The following is a 27,203-nucleotide window of genomic DNA, read 5'->3' on the forward strand; positions in this document are numbered from 1 at the left end:
CCAGGCCGTCGGGGCCAGGAGTTTTACCGGTTGGCAATGCATCTATCGCGTCCTCTATTTCTTGCAAGGAAATCGTCTGTTCGAGCCGTATTTTGATTTCTTCGTCAAGTTTCGGCATAAGTGGTAGAAATTCGCAATGGAAGCCCCTTTCCGCGAATGACCCAGCATATCTTTGAAGTGATCACAGATTGTTTCCTTGATTACGCCACTGTCTGCCGAAACCCCTGCCCCAGTGTTTATTTGTCGTATTTGCTTTCGGCACGAGTATCGTTTTTCATCGGATATCGCTCGTTTTGTTGGTGTTTCCCCTGCCCATAGCTGCTCAGTTCGCGCCCGAGTAACTGCCGCAGTATACTTATCGGCGTCCATTTTTTCCAGCTGGGCTTTGACATCCCTGATTTCATTAAAGCATGTGCCTGGTTGTGCGCTTTCTATACACGTGAGGTATTCAAGCTGTTCATGAAGCTCTGCTTCCTTTTGTTTCTCGGCATATTTCAACTGCGTACCTTTTTCAATCTCTCTTTTCTTTTTACCCTTTGCTTAAACTCCTCCCACTCTGCAGCGAAGTTCGACGGTTGCACTGTAATTAGCTTCTCTAGTTCTTGCTTTACTTCCTTAGCGAATCCTTCGTCCTCCAACAACTTATTATTTAATTTCCATAAATGCCAATTAAACCGCTTTTTGCTCTGCTGCCTGCCAAAGGTTGTAATCACTCGGGCGTGGTCACTGAAAGCCACAGGTCTGACATCATACAATGTGCATAGTGAAAAAAGTTCTGCCGACACATACACTCTGTCCAATCGGGTATGACTATTGCCCTGAAAATGGGTATACCGTGTACAAGGGCCATTGGTGAAAACACTTCCAATATCTTCTAAATTATGGCCATGGACCAATTCGTTCAAGACATCAGCACTCCTATCTCTCACAAACGAACTTCTTGCACGATCGGTAGCCTGACAGACGCAGTTGAAATCGCCCAGTAGGATTAGTACTTTGTCACAGTTTAGGTATGTCTCAAAGCGGTCAAAAAACAGTCTTCGCTCGGACTCCGCATTTGGTGCATACACACAAATAACTCGGAACTCAACGCCAGAGTACAAAAAATCAACGACAAGAAGACGGCCGCTATCACACGAGAAAAGTGACTGCACCGTAATACCGAAATTATTGCGAAGAAAAAGTACGCAGCCGCCAGAGGCACCTACAGAATGACACACACATACTTCAAAGTGCGTACGGAAAACGGACACCATACGTTCTGTAGCTTCTTGGCTTTCAATTTTAGTTTCTTGTATTGCAACAACGTGCAGATCGTTGTCTAGAAGAAGGCGACTGAGCTGGCATTGTCGCCTTCTTGCTGCAAGGCCTCGCACGTTTAAAGTGGCTACGCGCAGTGCTTCAGTTAAAATGAGAGCCATATCGAGAAAAAAAAGAACGCCTTATTTTATGGTGTCTGCCTTCGCGCCACGCCTAAAAAAAATAATCCCCAGACCCCAGAACGGGCTCTAGGCATGAAACTACGGAGGCGGTTTCCCCGCCTGCCGTGTTTCGGACGAAGTGTTCGGCCGCGGCTTCAAGGTCGGCCGCCTCATACCTGCGGCTTTGGACGGCGGCTCGTCTCCGCCATTGCCGTCCTGTTGAAGCGCCGTGCTCTCACCGTAGTTTTTTCTTTATTGCCGGCCTTTGGCTCATAACATTTAACAAAAAAAACATTCAACAAAAAACACACAAAACACTATGTACATAAGACACTGTCGTGGTCAGCCAGCATGAGTCTGGCTTCGTCATTCTAAAATTCACGAAGCATACAGAGCGGCTCTAGCCTCGAGAGCCACTCGGGAGGCTCCGCAGCTGCTTTCTGGATGGCCAGAAAGCAGTCCATTCTTTCCCGAAAATAAATTCGGGCAGGTCGTGCGTCTTTGTCACAATAATAGCCTGCCATTCTGGAGCGCCATATACTGTGGAGGCCCAAGAGCATTATGAAATCAAATGGTACCCCATCCTCATTGTCAGTGCTTAAATAACGAATTCCCTGCGCGTCAAGTGGTAGCTCTTTCTTTATTGTCCTTTGTAACACATCCCAAAAATAAACCCCTTCCCAGCAATGCAAAAAAACATGGTCTATTGTTTCGGGCTGTTTACAAATTAAGCAGTTCGATCCCCACGGTAAAAAGAAATCCTTTCCGTCCAAAAACTTTTTAACTGGGAGTGTCCCGGTGTGTAATTTAAAAAAGAAGGTCTTTACTCCTGGTGGCACCTGCATTTTCTTTACCCTTTTTAAAACATCAGCTCCAGGACCTCCACTGTACAAGGCCCTGTACATAGGCTCTGGGAAAACAATATCACAAAGATCATGGTACAACTTCTTTCTTTTAGTTTTATACAAATAATCGCTAGAAAAACGCGCTGAAAGAAACCTAACACTTGCTACAATCTCTTTGTAGTAACCAAAAATTCCACCCGAGAGCTCTTCTGTGGTAACAACAAACTCGGGCAGCAATCGCCACAGCCTCACCTGGCACACGGTGCGCAAGAACGGGTCAGGAGGAATGGAAAGAGCCCCAGTAGCGACTGGGGATTTCACCTCGCCCTCCGACCTCGGCCCTGCGTCCTGGCGAGGCGCTGGTTCACGTATGGTTACGCCCTTCTCAGCAACAATTTTGTCCTGTTGCGATGTCTCCACGGCATTCGTCTCGCCCGCCGCTGTCGCAGTCGTAGCGGCAGACGTCTCTTCCATATCCGCCGCGTCCATGAGCAAGGCTGAAGCGTCCTGAGTGTTAACGGACCCGGTGACTTTTGCGTAGGTACGCTCGCACTGGCTGTCCTCGTGGCCGAACCGTCGACAAGCACCGCACCGCGGTATGCGGCACTCCCGGCGTATGTGGCCCGTGCCACGGCAGCGAAGGCAGAGCGGAGCCCTGCCCGGCACGACCACGAGAGCCAGCTCACCGGCGACGCTCACTTGGTGCGGAATGTCGTCGAGCTTCACTCCCGGTTTCAGCTTCAGGGTGACGAGCATTGTAGTGAAGCCTTTGTCTGCCATACCCTGCACTCGCCACCGCTCGCGGGCAACGTCAGTCACCTTGCCAAATGCCGCGAAGGCGAGCTTCACGTCGTCTTCAGGAACACTGTGCAAAAGCCAGTGGACTTTCATACGCACGTCTTGGTTAGCTGGGTCGATGACGAGACACCGGCACTTTTTCACAACCAGCTCACCAGCACTCACAATTTTTTTCACGGCGTCTTCATCCTTAAACGTAATCGCCTACACGTGGCTCATCCTGTAGGCTCCGATGGCGATTACTTCCGGCAGGAGCGATAACTCAGCCAGAACATCGCGGAAATCTTCCACCCGGTATGGGCGTGCCCTGATATCACAGTGCAAAAAAACTGTGTTGGCAACGAAACGCCCTGTAGGCAAACTCGGTAGAACTACCTGGTATTCAGCACCTGTCGAAGAAAAAGCACCAAAAGACCTGTTTCCGCGGCCCTCCTGGGCCGCTGACACCGCTCCGACGGAGCTCATGATAACGCGTCCGTTCGCTAGCGCGGCCGGAAGCAGAATCCCCGTTGCGCCACAGGCCCGGGACGACAGTAGTGCTTTTGGTGACACACTCAAGCGTTCCTTCGATGGCCTCCTCGGCAAAAGTAAAAAGAACAATGCGCGAGCCTGCCAGGATTCGAACCTGGAATCTTCTGATCCGTAGTCAGACGCGTTATCCGTTGCGCCACAGGCCCGGGACGAAAGGGAGTGCTTTTGGTGACACACTCAAGCGTTTCTTCGATGGCCTCCTCGGCAAAAGTAAAAAGAACAAGGCGCGAGCCTGCCAGGATTCGAACCTGGAATCTTCTGGTCCGTAGTCAGACGCGTTATCCGTTGCGCCACAGGCCCGGGACGACAGTAGTGCTTTTGGTGACACACTCAAGCGTTCCTTCGATGGCCTCCTCGGCAAAAGTAAAAAGAACAATGCGCGAGCCTGCCAGGATTCGAACCTGGAATCTTCTGATCCGTAGTCAGACGCGTTATCCGTTGCGCCACAGGCCCGGGACGAAAGGGAGTGCTTTTGGTGACACACTCAAGCGTTTCTTCGATGGCCTCCTCGGCAAAAGTAAAAAGAACAAGGCGCGAGCCTGCCAGGATTCGAACCTGGAATCTTCTGATCCGTAGTCAGACGCGTTATCCGTTGCGCCACAGGCCCGAGACGACAGTAGTGCTTTTGGTGACGCGCTCAAGCGTTCCTTCGATGGCCTCCTCGGCAAAAGTAAAAAGAACAAGGCGCGAGCCTGCCAGGATTCGAACCTGGAATCTTCTGATCCGTAGTCAGACGCGTTATCCGTTGCGCCACAGGCCCGGGACGAAAGGGAGTGCTTTTGGTGACACACTCAAGCGTTCCTTCGATGGCCTCCTCGGCAAAAGTAAAAAGAACAAGGCGCGAGCCTGCCAGGATTCGAACCTGGAATCTTCTGATCCGTAGTCAGACGCGTTATCCGTTGCGCCACAGGCCCGAGACGACAGTAGTGCTTTTGGTGACGCGCTCAAGCGTTCCTTCGATGGCCTCCTCGGCAAAAGTAAAAAGAACAAGGCGCGAGCCTGCCAGGATTCGAACCTGGAATCTTCTGATCCGTAGTCAGACGCGTTATCCGTTGCGCCACAGGCCCGGGACGACAGGAGCAATTTTGGTGACACACTCAAGTGTTCCTTTTTTCTTTTTTTTTATTGTCTGGCTTTGGCTCATAACATTTAACCAAAAAACACTCAACAAAAACCACACAAAACACTATGTACATAAGACGCCGTCGTGGTCAGCCAGCATGAGGCTGGCTTCGTCATTCTAAAATTCACGAAGCATACAGAGCGGCTCTAGCCTCGAGAGCCAGTGTATATGGCGCTCCAGAATGGCAGGCTATTATTGTGACAAAGATGCACGACCTGCCCGAATTTATTTTCGGGAAAGAATGGACTGCTTTCTGGCCATCCAGAAAGCTTTTTTTCTTCATTCCCTGGCTTTGGCCCATAAAATTTCCTTCTCGGCAAAAGTAAAAAAAAAAACCAATGAGCGAGCCTGCCAGGATTCGAACCTGGAATCTTCTGATCCGTAGTCAGACGCGTTATCCGTTGCGCCACAGGCCCTTTTTTTTTTCTTTATTGCCGGTATTTTGACCCACATGAAAAGAAAGCACATATTCATACATAAGAACTAAAACACAATCAACATCTTTGTTAAAACAACGGCCGCTCAGCTTGTGCGGTCACGCTCATGCTAAAATTCCTTCATCGCCAATAATAACTCAACACGTGACAGCCACTCTGGACTACATTCCAGCATCTTTTTCTCCTGAACAAAGTTGCTTATGCTTTCTTTGAAATATTGACGTGCCGGTCTTGCATCGAGATCGGCGTGCCTTACTGCCATTCTGCATTTCCAAATACTGTGTAGGGCTATTAGCATGATCAAATCAAATGGGGTACCGTCATCACTTTCAATTGGCAAGTAGCGAATTCCGTGCCCATCAAGCGGAAATTCTTTTTTGATTGTGCGCTGAAGCACATCCCAAAGGAACACAGCATCCCAGCATTCAAGGAACACATGCTCAATTGTCTCCTCCTTTCTGCATATTATACAGTGAGTACCCCAGGGAACAAAAAAACCTTTTTCAGCCATCCACGGTTTGACAGTCAGAGTTCCAGTGTGCAATTTGAAAAAGAAAGTCTTAACACCAGACGGGACTAACATTGCCTTAACACGCTTTAGTACCTTGTTACCTATACCTTCCCTGTAAAGGGACCGATATAAAGGCACGGGGAGAACCACACTACAGAGGTCTTTATACAGTTTTTTCCGGTTGACTTCACTCAGGTATTGGAGTGAAAACCGCGCCATCAAAAACCTACATGAAACCACAACTTCGCGTAGAAAACCATGCACTCCACCGGGCATACTGCCAGCAGAGACAACCATATTAGGCAAGTGCTTCCCCAGGCGAAGTTGACAGACAGTGTGTAGAAACGGGTGCTTAACGTCCCGAAGAAATAAATACCGATTGACAACCTGTCTCAAAAACAAATGTGACAAACTGAGTCCTCCATTTCGAACTCGTAGAAATAAATTGGTGCGGCTTGATCTTTCCCAGGAAGATGCCCACACGAACACTGCAAACACCCGATGAAATTTTTGGATATGAACCCTGGAGCAATGCAAGACTTGAAGGACATACCAAAGTTTGCTCACTAAAAATATGTTGCAAATTGTGGCTCTCGAGAACATTGACCAATTCCATCCATTCCATTTATTCACTCTTTCCCTCATTTTATCCACTTCACTCCTCCAGTAGGCCTCGCTGTCTTTGTAACACTCAAGAGGAACTCCCAAGTATTTAACAGGAGTCGTAGTAAAACTCATGTTGGCAAAAGTGTCTGGGGCCTCCGGCCAATCCCCGTGCCAGAATCCCAGGCACTTACTCCAGTTTACCGCGCTGCCACTGGCCGCACAAAAACTTTTAACACACTTAACAGCCTGTGTTACACTGTCGTAATCATTACAAAACATGGCTATATCATCCGCATAAGCCAACAGTCGGACTTCTAACTGATGTAGTTTAAAACCGCGCATACAATCGCTCTGTATCACGCTCAAACAAAATGACTCTATATACAAACAAAACAACAGTGGCGAAAGAGGGCAACCCTGGCGCACCGAGCGTTTGACTGGAATGCGTGAACCCACAACCTTGTTGACAATTAGACTTGTCGTGCAATCCTGGTACGCCATGGCGACCCCGCCTCGAATAATTCTACCCACATTCACATGATCTAGAATGCACAGAAGAATTTCATGAGGCACCCTATCGAAAGCTTTCTCCAGATCAATTTGGATCATTGCCACTTGTGTGCCTATTGCGTCGCAGCACTCAAGGATACTACGCGCTACATGTATATTTGAGAAAATAGATCGGCCTTTAATACCGCACGTTTGATGCGGCCCCACCAGGTCAGTAATGACTGTCTGCAATCGCTTAGCCAAAATTTTCATCATTATCTTATAGTCTCCATTTGTGAGGCAAATTGGACGGTAAGAAGTTACTCTGCGCAATACAGAGGGGTCTTCTGATTTCGGTATAAGAACAGTGTGGGAGGATGTGAAGGAAGGCGGCAGTACATTGAGTTCGAATGCCTCATTATAGACAGCAGCTAAAACTGGTGAAATTGTTCTTTTTAGACGTTTATAAAAGGCTGAGGTCAGACCATCCGGGCCCGGAGACTTCCCCGGCTGCAAGCTTTCAATAGCGTTTTTCACCTCCTCTACTGAGATAGCTGCCTCCAATAATTCCGTCGTACTGTCGTCTAGGCTGGGCATCAACAAAAGGAAGTCCTTCTTGAAACGATCAATGTCAACTGAGCAGTTGGCAAATAACCCACTGTAGTGCTCGAAGAAAGCGCGCTCAATATCTTCTGCTGTGTCACTAACTTTTCCACCAACTTCAATTTCCACTATCTGATTGCGCCGCGCGTGCCACTTTTCTGCGCCCAACGCTCTTTTTGATGGAACTTCCCCCGCTATCAGCTTTTCAGCTCTCGCTCGCACCAGAGCACCGTGGTATCTTTCGATGTCGAACTGTTCTATTTTATGCTTTAGTGCGCGAATATCGTCCATGAACATGCCGGGTCTACTACACTCTTCACTGATCAATTTTTCCAAGTTTCTGCGCATCGTTTTTTCCTCTGCCCCCTTTTGTCTGCGTATAGCGCTCGCCCGCTCCAATGCTTTCATTTTAACTGTCTGCTTGAAGTTCTCCCATTTTTCTCTGTACGTCGTATTACCCATATGTTTCATTGCATCAACTTGCGTCATCACGTCTGCCATAAAAATTTCATCATCCAGTAATTTTGAATTCAATTTCCATAACTGCCACTCGAAGCTTCTTTTCCTTTCTTTCGTGCTTGCTACTAGAAAACTGACTAAGCAGTGATCAGTAAATGAAACAGCGCTCACTCGGTACTCCTTGCAAAAGGGTACCAAATCAAGGCTTACGTATGCTCTATCCAAACGAGCGTGGCTCGAAGCCTGAAAATGGGTGTACTGCGTATTTCTTCCACCACCAAGGCATTCAGCCACATCCGCCAAACTACTGTTCCCTATTATTTCATTTAGGGCAGTCGTGCTTGCATCCTTGTACGGCCGGGTGCTAGTTTTGTCCCGGGATGAAAGAACGCAGTTGAAATCGCCAATAAGAATGACCAACCTATTACACTGGGTATACTGTTTTAGCTGTTCAAAAAACCTGCACCTTTCCCCGGCAACAGTCGGCGCATACAAACAGATTACACGCCACTCCAAGGACGATAACAAGAAATCACATACAATAAACCGTCCTGACGTGCATGACGTGACGGCTTCTATTTTAGCTCCTAGACTATGTCGGACCAACAATGCGCAGCCTGAAGAATATCCCACGGAATGGCTCACAATAGCACAGTATCGCGCTACGAATTGCTGCACCATGCCCCCGGTTTCCACGTCGCCCTCGACTTTCGTCTCCTGCACTGCTAGAATGTCAAGGTCAAAGTCGCTTAACAGGCGGTACAGTTGACTCTGCTTCCTCCTTGAGGCAAGCCCTCGGACATTTAATGTTGCCACGCGAATGGGCTTTTCCATAGTCATCATAGCAAGGTGGGAAAGAAAACCGGGGGCATGGCGCTCACAACTGCGGTTTGATCCGGAGTGTGCTAGCACAGGGCGGTCCTCACGGCGGCATAGGCGGCGTTTCCGCCGTCTTGCGCGCCGCCGAAGTGTTCGGCAGCGGTCGAAATGAAGGACGCCGTCCAACAGTCGTCTCTGCTGGCGGCTCGTCTGCAGCAACGACACTAAGCTCCTTCTCATTTTCGCCTGCGTCGTGAGGTCGCTTTGCAGCGGCACTAATACTGTCGCTCTCCCTCACGGTGACTGGTGCCGGCTCGGTGGGTGGTTTCTCGCCTCCTCCGGGAGAGGGGTGGCCCGTAGTGCTTGCCTCATCCTTCTCGTTCCCGCCTTCTGCGTCGTCATGTCGCCGCTTGTCTGCGGGTTTATACCCATCGTCAATTAGTTGTTCCCCTTGAAAGTTCGACGATGCACCTTGCGTAACCAGGTTACGGCTCGTCCTTGCTGTTTCCTCTGAGTCTTCCTCGTCCATCAGGTGGTCCGATATGTCGTTTGCCTGCACTGGTCCGGCTACGCTGGCGTACGTCTTTGCGCAATCAGCATCGACGTGGCCGAAACGACGACAACGACTACAGCGCGGCACTTTGCAGTCGCGACGAATGTGCCCGGTGCTCTTGCAGCGCAGACACAGAGGAGCGCGGCCCGGCACAACAACAAGAGTTAGCTCTCCGGCTATCTTGAGCTGATGCGGAATATCGTCTATTTTGACGTCGGCATGCAATTTTAGTCCAACTGTACGAGTCGTCGACCCTTTTTCAGTGACACCGAGCGCCCGCCACTTCTCCCGGGTCACTTCCAACACCTTCCCGTAGGGCGACAGTGCCACGCGAACGTCTTCGTCGGTAACGCCATGCAGCAACCAGTGCAGCTTTACGCGAACCTCTCGGTTATTCGGATCAATGAGCAAGCATGGGCGATCCTTTACCTTCACGTCGACGGCCAAAAGCAGCTTCTGAGCAGCATCAGCAGTTGTCATTGTCACAGCCCACACGTGGTTCATTTGATACGCCCCCAACGCCACAACGTCGGGAAGCGCACCAAGGTTGGCCAAAGTGTCCCGGTAGTCTTCAACACGATACGGCCGGGCTCTTGGATCGCCGTGCATGAAAACGGTGTTGGCGACGATGCGTCCGGATGGCAGATTGGGCAGAATAACCTGGTAATCATCGGCAGTAGCCGCAAAAAACCGGTTACCGCGGCCCGACTGGGCCACTGAAACCGCTCCGACGGAGCTCATGATAACGCGTCCGTCACGCTCGGTGGCCGGAAGTCGAATCCCGTTGCGCCACAGGCCCGGGACGACAGGAGTGCTTTTGGTGACAGGCTCAAGCGTTCCTTCGATGGCCTCCTCAGCAAAAGTAAAAAAAAAAACAAGGAGCGAGCCTGCCAGGATTCGAACCTAGAATCTTCTGATTCGTAGTCAGACGCGTTATCCGTTGCGCCACAGGCCCCTCTTTTCTTCCTTTATTGCCTGACTTCGGCAAGAACCACAATACACAAATACACTTACACGGCACAATGAACAATACTTAACACTATCCGCCTGGTGGGTTGTGGCTTCGTCATATTAAAACTCAAAACTCTCTAAGCGCCACCAAAGGCTCTACTCTTTCGAGCCACTCGGGGGCTTCAGGAATAATAATTGGTTTTGGGGGAAAGGAAATGGCGCAGTATCTGTCTCATATATCGTTGGACACCTGAACCGCGCCGTAAGGGAAGGGATAAAGGAGGGAATGAAAGCAGAAAGGAACGAAGAGGTGCCGTAGTGGAGGGCTCCGGAATAATTTCGACCACCTGGGGATCTTTAACGTGCACTGACATCGCACAGCACGCGGGCGCCTCAGCGTTTTTCCTCCATAAAAACGCAGCCGCCGCGGTCGGGTTCGAATCCGGGTATTCCGGATCAGTAGCCGAACGCGCTAACCACTGTGCCACCGCGGCGGGGGAGCTTCAGGAGCGAGTTTCTGAATTTCAGTATACTTATGCATACACTCCTGAAAATAGATCCATGCTGCCGTGCATCAGGATCGCAATGATATCCTGCCATTCTGGAGCGCCAAATACAGTGGAGGCCCATTAGCATAATAAGGTCGAATGGTGTCCCATCCTCACTCTCTAGAGGCAAGTACCGTATTCCATGAGAGTCTAGCGAAAATTCTTTTTTTAAAGTCCTCTGCAAGATGTCCCAGAAGTATACCCCCCACCAACAATGCAAAAAAACAACTTGGTCTATTGTCTCCGGTTTTTTACAGATTAAACGATGTGATTGATCCCCAAGGTAAAAATAAATGTTTCCCCTCCAAAAATTTTTTTACTGGTAGTGTTCTGGTATGTAACTTAAGGAAGAATGTTTTTGCACTTGGCGGCACTTGCATCGCCTTCACACGCTTAAGTACGTCGCGTCCCAAGCCTCCACTGTATACGGCCCTGTACATAGGTTGTTGAAGAACTACATCGCACAAATCCCTATACAACTTCTTCCTGCTAACAGAAGACAAATACTCATACGATAACCGAACAGATAGGAATAGAACACTCGCGACAACCTCTCTAAAGTAACCAAAAATACGTCCCGATAAACTTTCGGTTGAGACAACCAGACCCGGCAGTGCATTTGCAAGCCTTAACTGGCACACAGTGCGCAAAAACGGATCACTTACATCACGCACAAAAAAAAATCTGCTTACGATCTGCCGCAGAAATAAGTGCCCCAGACTCAGGCCAACGTCCTTTACCCGCCTAAACAAATTCGTCCGGCTGCATCGTTCCCAGCCCGCAGCCCACAGAAAAACGGCAAAGATCCGGAGCAGTCTCTGTACGTTCATCCTTGCACAATGCAACACTTGCATCACGTACCACAACCTAGACATAAAAAACAGATTACACACTGTGGCCCTTGCGCAAATTGACAGATGTTGCCCTTTCCACCTCTCCACCTTTTCACGTGTGGCTTGCGTCTGTAGTAGTAGTAGTAGTAGTAAAGACTTTTATTCGACCATAATTTATAGGCCGAGCATGTCGACCGCCTGGGCGACCAGAAGCCGCTGTTCTTCTTCCCCTTCAGCGCCAAGCCAGTCGAGCCAGGTGGTGATGGATAGAAAGGGTGGGGGGAAGGAACCCGACTGCTGAGCAGCCGGGCAATAGAAGAGGCAATGGGCCAGGTCCGCATAGATGCAGGGGCAGTTGGGACAGGAAGGGTCCGATCGATAGCGATAGAGGAAGAGGCGGGACGGGGTGATAACTGCATTCATCTGAATGTGCCGAAGAAGGCGAGACTCCGGCACCGTGAGTGATGGATGAGGAGGAGGGTAAAGGCGTTTGTCGAGGCGGAGCTCAAGGTAGACCTCTTTTATGGTGCGGCGAAGGGTGAGCCTCCCACCGTCCTCCGAGGGCTTGGGCCAGGGGATCAACGGTGCCCGTAAAAGTGTGTCGCGGGCGAGCTGATGGGCCAGCTCATTGCCGTCAATCCCTGAATGCCCAGGGACCCAGCGGAGGAAAACGATGGAAGGCTGCAGTGCGGAGACCGCTCGCTCGACCTCCTGTTGGAGAGAAGGGGTCAGGGTGCGTTTCTGTATGTGGTGTATAGCGGCTTGTGAGTCTGAATAGACTGTGTACTCTTGGAGAGAGGGAAGGAGGGCAAATGACTGGAGGGCATGCGCAATGGCGAGGACCTCGAGGGACAATGCGTCTGGAGGGTGTAGATACGGCCCGCTGGTGTGGGTTTCAGGAGAAAGGGAGGTGTGGATGGTACAGGGCGTAGCCGCAGGAACCTCGAGGAGCCACGAAGGAGGCATCCGTGTAAGCTACACCCTGGGTATCAAAGAGAGGGGAATGGTGCTGTGCGGCCGCATGACGACGTCCGGCGTGCAGGACGGGGGACATGTTGGCCGGGAGGGGAAGGATACGAAGATTGGGAGCGGGGGTGGGAATAGGAGAGGTAAACGGGGAGATTGGAATGGGCGAGATACCCGCTTGAGTCAATAACCACTGACCCTGACGGGTAAGGGAAAGCCGGGCAAGTTGTGAGTCACGATGGAGACTGATAAGAGAACGAAGAGGATGGAAGAGGCCTGTGGCAAAGAGCTTAGTGGTAGAGGTAGTGATAGGGAGGTTGAGGGCTCTCTTGTAGAGGCCCACAAGGGCAGTCTCGAGAGCGTTAAGTTGAGTCTGATTGAAGGAAGCGTAGGGTGCAAAGTACAAGACTTTGTTGAGGGCCAGCGCGTGGGCAACGCGGCACGCGTGAGCCTCGTGGAGACCTGAGCGTCGAGTGACCACGCGCCGCAGGAGGTGAGTTACAGAGTGGCAGGTGGTGACAGCGCGGTGGAGGGCTTGCACATTCTTAGCCGCATGCAAAGGGAAGCCAAGAACTTTGCACTGTGTGACGACAGGAATGGGAGAGCCAGAAAGGTGGAGAGAGACGAAGTGGTTGTGTGAGCGCTGGTAGGAGGAATGGTTGAGAAGGAGAAGCTCGGATTTCTCAGGAGCAGGAGAGAGGCCAGCGGTGGTGAGAAAGGAGTCGATGAGATCTAGACCACGTTGCAGGGTGTCCTGTACGTGACCGGGAGAGCCAGATGAACACCAGAGAGTGATGTCATCGGCGTAAAATATATGATGCAGGTCGGGAATTTCAGCTAGCTGGGAGGCGAGAGGGGCCATAGCGAGATTGAAAAGGGTAGGAGAGAGAACAGCACCTTGAGGAGTGGCACGGGTGAGGTGGTGTGGGTTAGACAAGTGGGTATCTACTCGAAAGCGAGCCACACGTTTAGAGAGGAATGAGCGGATATAGGAGTACATGCGGGAGCCACAATCCAAAGAGGCGAGTTGAGAAAGGATGTGATCGTGGCAAACACCGTCAAAGGCCTTGCGAACATCGACAGTCACAAGTGCGTAAATTTGAGTGGGTGTAGGGGACAGAAACGTTTGCTGGAGAATCAGAAACATGTCCTGTGCACAGACGCGGCGTCGGAAGCCAATGAGAGAATGGGGGAAGAACTCCCGTGCCTCAAGAAAATCAGAGAGGCGAGTCAGAGCCATTCGCTCAAGGGTCTTACCAACGCACGACGTCAGGGAGATTGGGCGGAGGTTAGAGAGAGAGGGAGGTTTGCCCGGCTTTGGAATCATAGAAATAAGGGAGGATGTCCAGGAGCTCGGCAAGCAGCCGCTCTCCCAGGCCTCATTGTAGGTTTGAAGGAGGAATTCTTTGGCGCAGTCAGGAAGGTTACGAAGTGTGGTGTATGTAATGGCATCCTCACCGGGAGCCGAGCGTGTAGAATTAGCAGCCAGAGCAGATTCGAGCTCCCGGAGAGTGAAGAATTGGTCCAGATCGGGGTTAGGTCCACCTGAGTACACCGGGTAGGAGGGTGCCAGAGGGGGCGGGAGGTAGAGAGAGGCGAGTTGATCAAAAACTTCGGAGGGAGTCCCCTGAGTGAGGGCTTTAGCTAGAGTGGGAGCAAGGGCAGGCTTACTGCCAAGGAGGGATTTAAAGAGAGACCATGCGGATCGCGAGTGCAATGCAGAATCAAGGCCATCACAAAGAGCACTCCAACGAGAATGCTCGAGGGAGGCGCAGTGGGCGACGATCTCAGCCCGCAGAGCAGTGATCCGGGAGGAAAGTTGGGCATTGTGTGGTTGGGAGCGAAAGGAGCGTTGAAGACGTTTACGGCGACGCCATAAACGGATAAGGTGTGGATCTGGGTCCTGGATTGGGTAACGAGAGCGAACGCGACGGCTACTGGACGTGAGCGCTGCAGAGATGCGCGACGTCCAGTCGTCGTAGGATTGAAAGGAGTCGGAGGCGAGATTTGTGCGAAAAGCATGCCAGTCAGTGTGAATAACCGGATGACAGCGAGGGATGTGGGAAAGAGAGGTGGTGATATGAATGAGAAAGTGGTCACTTAGAAGAGTTTCGGCTGTCACCTGCCAGTGAAAGGAAAGTGAACCCCGAGAGAAAGTGAGGTCGGGTGTCGTGGAGCGTTGTGAGGCAATGCCCGCTCGAGTAGGAGAGCCAGGAGTATTAAGAAGGGTGAGGTGGCGTTCCTGGGCCAGACAGTGCAGGAGGCGGCCGGGTTTGAGGGTTTGTGGGTAGCCCCAGAGTGTGTGAGGGGCATTAAAGTCACCACCAAAGAGGAGATGGGAGGTAGAAGGAAGAGAGTGAAGGAATTTGCCCAGAGCAGAGAATAAAGAGGAAGTGACAGGGGGGTTGTAAAAAGACAAAAGGACGAGTGAGATGCGGGAAGAAGGGTGGTAATAAACCACACAAACTAAATATTTAAGGAGGGTGGAGGGGATGTCAATTTGCTCTACGAGCACGTCACTGCGTACATAAATAGACGCAAGTGGCGTGGCCGTAGTGGCATGGTAGGCGCGGTAGCCTGGGACATTGCGGGCCGTCCGGGTCTCCTGGAGAAGGAGAAAATGAGGCAGAGAGGGGCGGGTGAGTAGGTACTGGTGGAGGGGGGTCTTATTGTGACAAAGATTTCGGCAGTTCCACTGCACAATTTCGAGGTCCTCGCCAAACGCCATTATGAGAGTGGAGAGGAACGCGATGGTACGCGTTCCTTCTTTTTTGCCGGGGGCAGTGACTCATGGACGGATTGGAGCATAGATGTGAAAGATTCCAATTGCTTTGATTGTGCTTGGAGGGTGGTAAGAATCTGGAGAACCGAAGTTTCCAGCTGAACCAAGCGAGTGTGATGTGCCTGTGTGGTGGTTTCGACAAGGTCAGCCAAAGGGGCGACCTGGGCTCTGGAGGAGGGAGTGGGGAACGTGGCAAGGTGCTCATTTAGCTTGCTAAGCTGGGAGGTAAGAGAGGAGGTGGTTGTCTGGAGGGTTTGAGTCAAGGCATGTATCTGCTGTTGTAGATCGTGGGAAATGCGCTGCTGCTCTCGCTGCTGGCGTTCGAGCATTGCTAGCCGGAGGTCGAAGGAGCGGCTCGCGTCAGTCAAGGATGGAGAGGGTGGTGTAGTGGAAGAGAGGGACGCTGGCACCGAGGATCCTTTAACTATGGCGGCGAAGGAGCCTGGTGGTAACGTGATCGGAGCTGATGGATATTCATGATTAGAGGAGGAGGACGAGGAGGAGGAGGAGGGGGTGGTGGGTTGAGTGGCCCGGCGCAAAGCTAGGCGTCGGAGGTATGCAGCTTTAGCACACTCGCGTTGTTTAGCAAGGAGGAAGGGGCAAGTGGGGTCGAGGGAGGGGTGGGTATTCACCTGGCAATGAACGCACCAGGGCTGGGCACACACATGAGCGGAAGGGTCAGCGGGTAGAGGAGCAGCACAGCGACGGCACTTTGCCGGAACGCTGTGCTGGGGGCATTGGTGGGCGCGGTGGCCTAGAGTGAGACAACGGGTGCAGGTGGGAGGCTTAGGTTTATGAGGACGGCACCGGAAGGCAACGCGTTTGAAATATACAAAGTGGGGGATGACGGTACCAGCGAACGTTATGAGCACTGATTGAGTGGATCCCATCATGCGAGCAGCGAGAATATCTGTTTTGAAAGATTCTAGTTCATGCATGAGCTCATCAGGAGTGAAGTGGCCACCGGCGTTATGGATGACGCCGAGGCATGAGATGGGAGGATGGGGGGAATAAGTTTTGATGCTGACAGGCTTACCGTGAAGGTGAAGGTGCGTCTGTTCTCTCCAGTACGGTTCGCTATCGCGATAACCGTCTAGTGGGACGCCCAAGTACTTTACTGGGGTCGTCACCCAGGACATGTTTGCAGAATGGTCGGGTTTCGTTGGCCATTCTCGGTGCCAAAGCCCCAGGGACTTTGACCAATTCACTTTACTGCCTGTGACTTGGGTGAATTCTTTTACACATGCCACGGCCTCGGTTACACCTTCCCGATTCACTGTGAACACTGCGACATCATCCGCATAGGCCTGCAGCTTAACTTCTGCCGCTTGAAGCTACGAATTTTTTTTTCATTTTTCATGATATTCAAACCCAACACTTCGATGTAAATGCAGAATAGAAGGGGGCTAAGGGGACAACCCTGGCGCACCGAACGCTGCAGGACGATGGGGGCCCCCAAACTATTATTTACAATTAATCTTGTCGTGCAGCTCCGGTACGCCAAGGCCACTCCCTCGCGAATAATGGACCCTGCATTTACATGGTCGAGTATGCAGAACAGGATTTCGTGTGAAGCACAATCAAATGCTTTCTCAAGATCAAGCTGAAGTATTGCTACACCGCTATTTGTATGATCACAACATTCAAGCACACACCTCGCTCTATGAATATTGGTAACAATGGAGCGTCCCTTGATCCCACACGTCTGGTGAGGACCGGCTATATCTTGAATAACTGACTGTAGTCTACGGGCTAAAATCTTCATGAAAAGTTTATAATCTACGTTTGTGAGTGCGATAGGTCGATATGTTGTGACCTGTTGTAACTTTTCTGCTTCATCATATTTAGGAATTAACACTGTGTGGGATTTACCGTAAGACGGAGGCAATTCATTTACTTTGTAGGCTTCATTATACACTGCTGTCAGTACTGGCACTATTTCGTGTTTATATGCTTTGTAAAAAGCCGCACTTAATCAATCAGGTCCAGGAGATTTTCCAAGGTTCAAATTTTCTATCGCATGCTCGACCTCTGACGCAGTTATCGACAGCTCCAACCTTTCTGTTCGTCATCTAGTCGCCGTAAAGCGCCAAGAAACGTTTCCTTGAACGCTCTCACATCCACTTCTTGCTTCGCAAACAACACCTAATAATATCCAAGGAATGCCTGCTGGATATGACCGCTTTCTCCAGACAACGCCCCACCCCCAATCAATCTTTTCAATGTGGTTTCGCTGAGCATGAGTTTTTTCCATTCCTAGCGCTCGTTTTGACGGGTGTCTCCCCAGCTGCTACATCTTGCGCCCTAGCCCGCACAAGCGCGCCACGATAGCGTTCTTATTCGAAGAGTTAAATCTTGTGTTTTATTTTTCTAATGTCGTCCATCCACTTTCCAGGCTCTTCGCTTTCTTTTTCGAGAAGTCTAGCCAGTAAAGATCTTAAATTTTCTTCCTCACGCTTCTCCTCTTGTGGTATACAGCTTGACCTTTCGATCGCTGCTATCTTTATTTGTTGTTTGCAAAGTTCCCACTGCTGCCATACTTTCAGTTCCCCGCTCGTCTCTAATTTGCCGATTTCTTCATTTACTTTCCTGCTAAAGATGTCGTCTGTAATGATCTTATTATTTAATTTCCACATCTCCCAAGAAAACTGATTTCCTCTTTTCTTTGCCCCTATCCCACACTCCACTAAACAATGATCAGAAAATGATACCGGTGCTACACTGTAGGTACTGCATTTTGAAATAACGTCCGGCGACACATAAATGCGATCTCGCCGTGCATGGCTTGACCGCTGAAAATGTGTGAACCCCACACAGCGCTTGCCTTCTAAACATTCCGCCACATCATCGAGGTTGTACGCTGCTATAACCTCTAAGAGTGCCTCAGTACTTCTGTCCTTAAACGCCCGTGTACTAGTTTTATCACAGCCTCTCAGGACGCAATTGAAGTCACCCATGATGAACAGAGATTTCTCACAAACTAAGTACGTTTGTAGGTTTTGAAAAAAAAAAAACTATCCTTTCATCCACCGCATTTGGAGCGTACACACAAATGATGCGCCAGTATGTTTTGTTGTACATGAAGTCAACCAAAACACACCTACCCGATGGACATGCCATATATCCCTGGACCTCAAGTCCCGGTAAATTTTTAACAAAAATGACACAGCCCGCAAACGTGCCTATGGCATGGGACACTACTGCAAAAAACCTAGACGTGAAACGTCGCACCATGTTCCCGGTCTCATCTTCCCCGTCAATTTTCGTTTCCTGCACTGCCAGGGCGTCAATGTCATGCTCAGTTAAAATGCGGTATACCTGGCTCTGCTTCTTCTTGCTTGCCAGTCCCCTGACGTTAAGTGTATCGACTTTTATGGGGGACGCAGGAGCCATTTTCATACAGAAGAAAGAGGCCGGGAACATGGTGCTTACCCTTCCCGTATAGCGCGTGGCTAGACGACGTCTTTGACACCGGAGCAATCCGGTGCTGGTTCCAGGCCTGGCTGCGGGGGCGGTTTGTCGAGGGTTCTCCTCTCCGTCGACACATTAGGTCGTGGTCGGATGGATGGCCGCCGTCCTTGGGTCGCTTTTGCCGGCGGCTCCTCGACACTGGGGGCTGCCGCCTTGTCTCCATCGGCTCCGGTCTGGGCGTGTGGTCGCTTCGCTGGGGCAGGACCACTGGTAGTACGGGCGCCGCTCTTGTCATGGTTCTCGTTCGGAGTAGCTGGCTCGGTTTCTTGGAGCGCCGGCGCGCTTATTGCATCTCCCGACGCCTCCATCGCATTTGTCGAAGATTCTGCCCCTTCAGGCTTCCGCCCACCATCGCTGCTGGAGGGTCCCGAAGAGTCTGTCGCGCCTGCGTGCTTTTTGGGCTCCCCTATGCCTTTTGCAGATTCCTCGGCCTCGGCTACGTCCATCAGGAGTTCCGCAGAGTCGTCTTTCGACACAGCGCCCGTAGCTACCGCATAAGTGCGGACACAGTCGGTATCCGTGTGACCGTACCGCCGACATTTCGTACAGCGGAGAACTTTACATTCACGCCGCACGTGGCCCGTACCGTGGCAGCGCAGGCACTGCATTGGACGTCCAGGCGCCACGACTAGAGCCAACTCTCCGGCGACGCGTACCTGGTGTGGTAGGTCATCCACTTTCATACCGGGCTTCAACTTCAGTAGGACAGTTCTTGTCGTTGAGCTCTTGTCATTGGCGCTTTGGATCCGCCACCGCCCTCGCGTAACGTCGGTCACTTTGCCAAATGCCGCTAATGCCGTCCGGATGTCGTCGTCGGCCACACCATAAAGCATCCAGTGTAGCCGCAGCTTTGCCTGCTGGTCTCCCGGGTCGATGATGAGGCAGCGGCGTCTCTTAACTTGCAGCTCATTGAAGGCGAGCAACTTCTTTGTTGCCTCCGTGCTCCGCAGGGTAACCGCCCACACAGGGTTGATTTGGTACGCCCCCAACGCGACCACGTCGGGTAGCGTACCGGTCTCGGCCAGGGCGTCGCGGCAGTCCTCGACCCGAAACGGCCTCGCTCGCACGTCTCCGTGAAGGAAAACTGTGTTGAAAACAACACGTCCTGTTGGCAGTGTCGCCAAAATTATCTGGTGCTCCTTATCTTCGCAGTCATCAATCCCGTTTCCGCGGCAGTCGAAGGCCGCTGTCGCCGCTCCGCTGGAGCCCATGATACTGCGATCCGATCAGCTCGGCTGCCGGAAGTAGAATGTTGGGCCACAGGCCCGGGACGACAGGAATGCTTTTGGTGACACACTCAAGCGTTCCTTTTTTCTTTATTGCCTGGCTTGAGCCCATAAAATTTCCTCCTCGGCAAAAGTGAAAAAACCAAGGAGCGAGCCTGCCAGGATTCGAACCTGGAATCTTCTGATCCGTAGTCAGACGCGTTATCCGTTGCGCCACAGGCCCGGGACGATAGGAGAGCTTTTGGTGACACACTCAAGCGTTCCCTCGATGGCCTCCTCGGCAAAAGTAAAAAAAAACAAGGAGCGAGCCTGCCAGGATTCGAACATGGAATCTTCTGATCCGTAGTCAGACGCGTTATCCGTTGCGCCACAGGCCCGGGACGACAGGAGTGCTTTTGGTGACACACTCAAGCGTTCCTTCGATGGCCTCCTCGGCAAAAGTAAAAAGACGCACGACATGCCCGAATTTATTTTCGGGAAAAATGGACTGCTTTCTGGCCATCCAGAAAGCAGCTGCGGAGCCTCCCGAGTGGCTCTCGAGGCTAGAGCCGCTCTGTATGCTTCGTGAATTTTAGAATGACGAAGCCAGACTCATGCTGGCTGACCACGACAGTGTCTTATGTACATAGTGTTTTGTGTGGTTTTTGTTGAGTGTTTTTTGGTTAAATGTTATGAGCCAAAGCCAGGCAATAAGGAAAAAAAAATAAAAAGAACAAGGCGCGAGCCTGCCAGGATTCGAACCTGGAATCTTCTGATCCGTAGTCAGACGCGTTATCCGTTGCGCCACAGGCCCGGGACGACAGGAGAGATTTTGGTGACACACTCAAGCGTTCCTTCGATGGCCTCCTCGGCAAAAGTAAAAAAAGAAGGAGCGAGCCTGCCAGGATTCGAACCTGGAATCTTCTGATCCGTAGTCAGACGCGTTATCCGTTGCGCCACAGGCCCGGGACAACAGGAGTGCTTTTGGTGACACACTCAAGCGTTCCTTCCGTTGAAGTCCTTGGCCGTGGGACCCAGTCACCCGTCGCACCGCCGCAGCAACAGGAACGTCAGCCCGCAACAGGGAGGGGAGCCGCGGTGCACTGGGAGTGTGTGCAAGCACCGCGCGGAGGGAATGGCCTCCTCGGCAAAAGCTAGTGGCGTCAACGCGCACCGGGGGAGGGGTGAGGCGGCGGAGTCGGCGGCGGCGGCGGCGCAGCTGTGACGTCATGCGCGGCGCAGCTGTGACGAAACTCGCGCTTCCGCGGTAGAAGCAGATGGCCAAGAAGGGGCGAAATCGCTCCGGCTAGCGTAGTGTAGCTTTCGCTACAAAGGAGAGAACACCAGAGCATCGCCTTCACACACTTTAGAGCATTTTCCAATGTGTTACACTGTAAAGGGACCGATATAACGGCACGGGAAAAGCGCCATCAAAAAGGTCTTTGTAAAGTTTTCTGTGGATGACTCGGCTCAAGTATTCGAGCGGAAACCGCGCTGGTAAAAACCTGCACGAAACCACAAGTTCACGAAGGAAACAATGAACGCCGCCGGGCAAACTGCCGACTGAGACAACTATGCTTGGCAACTGCTTCGCCAGGCGAAGTTGAGAGTGTGTAGACACGGGCGCTTTACGTCCCTGAAAGATACCCGCCACGGTGGCTCAGTGGTTAGGACGCTCGGCTACTGATCCGGAGCACCCGGGCTCGAACCCGACCGCGGCGGCCCCGTCTCGACGGCGGCTGTGCTGTGCGATGTCAATGCACGTTAAAGATCCCTGTGTGGTCGAAAGTATTCCGGAGTCCTCCACTACGGCACCTCTTCATTTTTTCTTTCACTCCCTCCTTTATCCCTTCCCTTACGGCGCGGTTCAGGTGGCTACCGAGATATATGAAACAGTTACTGCGTCATTTCCTTTCCCCAGCAACCAACCAATAGGTCCCTGAAGGAAAAAAAAAAGCGATTGACCAGCTGCCTCAAAAAGAAATGCGTCAAACGAAAGACTCCGTTACGATCCCATAGAAATTGATTTATACGGCTTTATCTCTCCCAAGAAGATGCCGTTATATAAGCACTGCAAATACGCGATGAATATTTTCGATATTTACCCTCGCGCAGTGTAAGACTTTGAGGATGTACCAAAGTTTGCTTACTGAAAATAGGTTGCAAATTATGGCTCTCGAAAACATGGACTACTTCCACCCATTCCACTTTTTAACTCTGTCCCGCAGTTTATCCACTTCGGCCCTCTAGTACGATTCACTGTTTGTAGTCTTTGTAGCACCGAAGTTGCTACGAAGGCTTAACCTAAGTACTTAAACTAAGCACTTGCTTAAGGTCACGTTTGCAAAAATTCTGAGGTCACTAAGTCTGCTTACGTGGCGGAATGCGAAAACATGTGTTTTGAGTTGTTATTGTTAGTGGCTCACGTGTTTTGAGTTGTTGTTAGTGGCTATTAATAAAATAACAATGGAAGGAAAAGAGGTTACTAGCCACGGCATCTGCCATCGAAGCCTGAAACACGTGAGCTGCGACTAGCGGGAATAAAAGGACAGGGAGAGGACAGAGAAAGGGAAAGAAAGGGGGAATGCTTTGAAGAAAGGAAAGGTTTTTGAGGAAAGGAAAGGACGTAGTAGCCCTCAGATCCCGACATCTCGGCGGGCACCTCAGCCGCGCCTTAAAGCATGCAACTGAAGGTGCATATGTCATCGGTCCGAACCTCTGTCGCAAGATGGCCTCCAACTGAACTAAAACATGTAAGCTATATGCAAAGAGAAATGCTATGACACCAACCAGAGTGTGTATACGACGAACGGTTGCCAAAATTCAAAGGTGAACTGGTGCGACACCATTGTGGACCACATATGATAGCCACACGACCTCTGGCTCACTTGGTCTACCGGCTGCGCACGGTGAAATCGGCTTTACCTTGCGAAGTCACTACGCTTCACTTCGCTACCCGCCGCGGTGGCTCAGTGGTGAGGGCGCTCGGCCACTGGTCCGAAGTTCCTGGGTTCGAACCCGACCGTGGCGGCTGCGTTTCGACGGAGACGAAACGCTAAGGCGCCCGTGTGCTGTGCGATGTCAGTGCACGTTAAGGATACAGGTGGTAGAAATTATTCCGGAGCCCTCCACAACGGCACCTCTTCCTTTCTCCTTCTCTTAGTCCCTCCTTTATCCCTTCCCTTATGGCGCGCTTCAGGTGTCCGCCGATATGCGAGACATGTGGTGGTAGTGGTGGAAACATTTATTGCCAAATACCGAGGGGGGCAAACCCCCTAACATAGCACGAGGCAACCCTTAGGGGGCTGCCCTTGCAGGGCAAAGGACAGCCCTTGGAGGGCTATCCGCTTCAGGGCGTCGGTAATTATCCGGCGCTGCATGGTCAGCAGCAGCGGAGCTGGCCAGGAGAGTCTCCCAGTATGACTCCGCCGTGGTGGGGATGGAGGGTGTGGGAAGGCAGGACATGCGAGGAGGACATGAAGGAAGTCTCCCGGTTTCCCGCAGAGCTTACAAGAAGAAATGATTTGATCGGGGTAGCGGGCATGAAGGAGATTAGGGTAGGGAGCAGTTCGGGTCTGGAGTCGGCGCCAGTGGGAGGCCTGGATTAAGGTTAGGGAGGGAGCCGGCGGGGCGTAAACGCGCCGGGTATCTCGGTAGTAGGCAAAAATGTCTTTGAACGTAAGCAGACGCTCCCGGGATGGCGGAGGAGGTCCAACTCCGGCCCGGAAAGTGAGACCCCGGGCGAGGGAGTGGACCTCCTCGTTACCCGGGAGGCCTGCGTGCGCGGGGGTCCAGATAAGGGTTACGGGGTGGGTCGGGTGCCAGAAGCGTAGAAGCCGAGCCACGGTGCGGGATATCAGGCCTTTGGCGAAATTGGATAGCGCGGATTTTGAGTCAGAGGTAATTTTGGTGGCAGAGGTGGAGGCAAGAGCGAGTGCAATGGCCGCTTCCTCTGCAATTTCTGATGAGTCTGTGGTGACGGATCCTGATGCGATTAGTCGGGCCTGAGAATTAGCGACGGCGAGAACTATGCGGGAGCCCGACAAGTACGCTGCCGCGTCCACGTAGGCTACCTCGGGACTGTTGCCGTAGAGCTTGTGCAGGGCTTTGGAGCGGGCTGTCCTGCGTTCTCCGTCGTGTTCGGGGTGCATGTTCTTAGGGATTGGAAGGATGATGAGATGGGAGCGTTGGTCTGGAGGTAAGGGAACCCCCTCGGCAGGATGGGTGATCGGAGTGATGCCTAGCTTACAGAGGAGAGTGCGGCCTGCCGCGGTACTCGACAGGCGAATCAGCTGTGCTGTTGGCTTCTGCCAGCTCCTCAAACGTGTTGTGGGTACCGAGGTTGAGCAGCCGGGTGGTAGAGGTGCTAGGGGGTAGGCGGAGGGCGGCCTTCGTGCAGCTCCTGAGGAGCGCGTTGATGCGGTCCCGCTCCTTTTGCTTTAGGGGGAGGTAGGGGAATGAGCACGCCGTGCGGCTCGTGATGTAAGCTTGGGTGAGGCGGAGAGCGTTCCGCTCTCGCCGACCCGCGCGCCGGTTCTCCACGCGCCGAATGAGACGGGTGGCTTGCTGGGCTTGGGTCTGTAGAGTTTGGATGGCGTTGCCATGCGCGCCGTGGGAGTGAAGGACGAGGCCCAGGATGCGAATCCTGGAGACCAGGGGAATGGGGTGGTTTCCCAAAGTGAGTGAGATGGGAGGGTTGGCGGAGTCGTGCGGCCTGGGGCGGTAGAAGAAGGGTTCTGATTTAGAAGGGGAGCGGGCTAGGCCGCGCTCGCGAGCGTATGAGTCGATTATGTTGAGGGCCGACTGTAGGTTGTGTTCCATGTCGGCATCACTGCCTCGATTAGCCCAGACAGTGATGTCGTCAGCATAGAGGCTGAAATATATGTTGGGTATTTGGGCGAGTTGGTGGGGGAGTTGGAGAAGGGCTAGAGGATAGGAGACAGTACAGCACCCTGAGGGGTTCCCCGTGCTCCCAGTGAGACACCGGACAGCCGGTGATCGCCCATGGTGAGTGTGGCTGTTCGTTCGGAGAGGAAATCGCGGACGTAATTGTACATCCGCGGGCCTACGCCTATAGGGCGTGGAGGCCCTCTAGGATGGCTGCGTGGGTAACGTTATCGAAAGCTTTTGTTATGTGAGACAGAGACTGCGCCATTTCCTTTCCGCACAAACCAATTTACAATTTTCAATTTATTTCACTTCGCTTCACTTGCCCCAGCTTACCGCGCTACCCCTTGCTGCAGAAAAAAAAAACGGATTTGACAACCTGTGAGAGAGGTGTGACAGGTGGTGACACCTGTATTTCGTTTTCAGATCTTTTCTAGCTCATAAAAGCAGTGAAAGCAGAGCCTATGTCTTTAGAACGCGGCGATCTTCCGATGCAGGCCAATTTTTATTTGTCCTCACTGTTCGCTTACAGGAAACATTGAGTGTGCAACCAGGAGCGAATTAAGCGTTTATACCTCCTAATCCAACTTCTGAAAGGACACAAAGTGACCATGCGTTTGGAGGATAACCACTTTGATGAAAACGAAAGTTAAACTCCTCACTCATATTCCCCGAGTCATCGCTGACTGTACGCCAATACAATATTCCCTTTCACATTGCTTCGGCCGACGGGGTTTTCCTTGTATTCACTGCTGGACGGAACAATAGCAAAGTGCTGCGTCCCTGAAAGACGAAGCGTATTTCGCAGAGCGAAAGCGAAAAGCTGGATGTCACCGAGAAGTTAATGTCGGCTCGTATTCTGTAAGGACAAAATGAACAAGTGCGCGTGTCAAGAACGAAGGAATGAACTGAGAGAACGGCTGGAAGTGCGCATAAACAATAAAACGAGCGGCGGTAAAGGCAGTGCAATAGACGGCTATATGCGGAATTTCCTCGTCGTCTTGAGACAGACCCGCTCTTCCCCCGAATTCAACCCTGACGCCGCATTGTCGCGTCTCCCACGCCCGCCGCTCCCATGGCGGCCATCAAGCGAGCCTCGTACCAATCCGAACAGCGGCGCCAAGGCATCTTCGTTCCGATGAAGTTTTGAATGAAGCAAAGAAAAGGAAGCAATGCACGGGGCCAAACCAGCTGGAACCGGTTCGAACCGGGCTTGGGACCCCGAGATCCGGATTGAGCGAGCGCGACCTTGCCTGCCGCTAACGTCAGGCTACCGAAGGCATAGCGTGCAGCTTGCCGCGACGGCGTTGCCAGGAGGAAGGGGGGAGAGGAGGAATCGCGCGTGGCTCGGATCGCGGTCTGGCGGCGGAGACAAAACGAATGTCAGTTCTTGCCCCTCCTGCTTCAGGCCTTTCTTCCGCTCATTGTTCAGTGCGCTTGTCAGCCGTCCTGTAACAGGGCCGTTTGTAGTCAGCCATCAGCGCCGGAAAGGATTGGTTGAGCTCTCGCAGCAGTGATGTGCCATGCTTGCTGGATTTCTGGTATTTCACTTATTTGACGTTGAGGTATGAGAGTGGACACAAAGACCATTCATTGATTGGCTGATATGGTCAACAGATGATTGATTTGATTGTCAGGAGTGATTGATTTGATGACTGGCAGGAGTGATTGACTGACTTGACTGATCGATTTATTGATTGATTGATAGGATGAATGGATGGACGGACGGACATATAAACAGACGGACGGTTTAAACTGGTCACGTGGCCTTTTGACGTCGTCACAACCTGCCTACAATGGAAGGCGACAACGTGGCCACTAAATTGAGAGCAACCTGTGTATACCGTGGCAGGCGGTATTTGTGTGATTGGTCGAGCGAGGGCACGCGACCTTGTGACGTCATCACGACTTGCCCACTGGGATGTGCAACCTAGTAACCTGCAACCCGAGCAACCTAGTGAGCAACGTCATAGCCTGAGTCGCTGCGGGACCGTTAAACCCCATAAACAATACACAGCTAGACGTGCGAATGCTTTTGGGCTCTCGTCTCCTGCCGACGTGCATCGTCCGACAGGAGTTTCGAACCGTTCGGTGGCGTCCTACGACCGCACGTCTCACCCGATGACAAAGGCGGCATGAGGCGCGAGGTACGTGCAAGGAAGGGATGGTCACGTGACCACGGATGCGCGCACATCCCACCCGAGACGTCGAAGGAAGCGCCAGGCCCGTGCGTCTCCGTGACGTACAGAAAAATCTTGCAACAAATCATGTAACGCATTCTGTGTAAAGACAAGAAAATAAAATAAAATTCTAATAAGTGGAGGGTTATCGGCCGTACTGGCTTCGGCCTGGCAAAACATAACGC

At 51.9% G+C, this 27,203-nt stretch overlaps 1 protein-coding gene and 13 non-coding genes across 14 annotated transcripts; all 14 read right to left on the reverse strand.

Annotated features, from left to right (window-relative positions):
* Window positions 1-1,321: 1,321 nt before the first annotated feature.
* LOC144134536 (uncharacterized) lies at window positions 1,322-9,936 on the reverse strand. The gene is made up of 3 exons (XM_077667444.1): window positions 9,071-9,936; window positions 2,588-3,131; window positions 1,322-1,360 (listed from the first exon to the last, which is right to left on the reverse strand). The coding sequence occupies exons 1-3, from the start codon at window positions 9,934-9,936 to the stop codon at window positions 1,322-1,324; spliced, it is 1,449 nt and encodes a 482-aa protein (XP_077523570.1).
* On the reverse strand, window positions 3,669-3,741 carry TRNAR-ACG (transfer RNA arginine (anticodon ACG)). Its single transcript has one exon. It is a non-coding gene; the product is annotated as a tRNA-Arg (tRNA).
* TRNAR-ACG (transfer RNA arginine (anticodon ACG)) lies at window positions 3,823-3,895 on the reverse strand. Its single transcript has one exon. It is a non-coding gene; the product is annotated as a tRNA-Arg (tRNA).
* TRNAR-ACG (transfer RNA arginine (anticodon ACG)) lies at window positions 3,976-4,048 on the reverse strand. Its single transcript has one exon. It is a non-coding gene; the product is annotated as a tRNA-Arg (tRNA).
* On the reverse strand, window positions 4,130-4,202 carry TRNAR-ACG (transfer RNA arginine (anticodon ACG)). Its single transcript has one exon. It is a non-coding gene; the product is annotated as a tRNA-Arg (tRNA).
* On the reverse strand, window positions 4,283-4,355 carry TRNAR-ACG (transfer RNA arginine (anticodon ACG)). The gene has a single exon. It is a non-coding gene; the product is annotated as a tRNA-Arg (tRNA).
* On the reverse strand, window positions 4,437-4,509 carry TRNAR-ACG (transfer RNA arginine (anticodon ACG)). The gene has a single exon. It is a non-coding gene; the product is annotated as a tRNA-Arg (tRNA).
* TRNAR-ACG (transfer RNA arginine (anticodon ACG)) lies at window positions 4,590-4,662 on the reverse strand. Its single transcript has one exon. It is a non-coding gene; the product is annotated as a tRNA-Arg (tRNA).
* Window positions 5,062-5,134, reverse strand: TRNAR-ACG (transfer RNA arginine (anticodon ACG)). The gene has a single exon. It is a non-coding gene; the product is annotated as a tRNA-Arg (tRNA).
* Window positions 9,937-10,077: 141 nt separating the features above from the next.
* Window positions 10,078-10,150, reverse strand: TRNAR-ACG (transfer RNA arginine (anticodon ACG)). The gene has a single exon. It is a non-coding gene; the product is annotated as a tRNA-Arg (tRNA).
* Window positions 10,151-20,122: 9,972 nt separating this feature from the next.
* TRNAR-ACG (transfer RNA arginine (anticodon ACG)) lies at window positions 20,123-20,195 on the reverse strand. The gene has a single exon. It is a non-coding gene; the product is annotated as a tRNA-Arg (tRNA).
* Window positions 20,196-20,276: 81 nt separating this feature from the next.
* On the reverse strand, window positions 20,277-20,349 carry TRNAR-ACG (transfer RNA arginine (anticodon ACG)). The gene has a single exon. It is a non-coding gene; the product is annotated as a tRNA-Arg (tRNA).
* A 343-nt stretch (window positions 20,350-20,692) lies between these two features.
* Window positions 20,693-20,765, reverse strand: TRNAR-ACG (transfer RNA arginine (anticodon ACG)). The gene has a single exon. It is a non-coding gene; the product is annotated as a tRNA-Arg (tRNA).
* Window positions 20,766-20,844: 79 nt separating this feature from the next.
* Window positions 20,845-20,917, reverse strand: TRNAR-ACG (transfer RNA arginine (anticodon ACG)). The gene has a single exon. It is a non-coding gene; the product is annotated as a tRNA-Arg (tRNA).
* Window positions 20,918-27,203: the final 6,286 nt, after the last annotated feature.

The sequence above is a fragment of the Amblyomma americanum genome, chromosome 5, assembly GCF_052857255.1.
Source record: "Amblyomma americanum isolate KBUSLIRL-KWMA chromosome 5, ASM5285725v1, whole genome shotgun sequence".
NCBI lineage: Eukaryota > Metazoa > Arthropoda > Arachnida > Ixodida > Ixodidae > Amblyomma > Amblyomma americanum.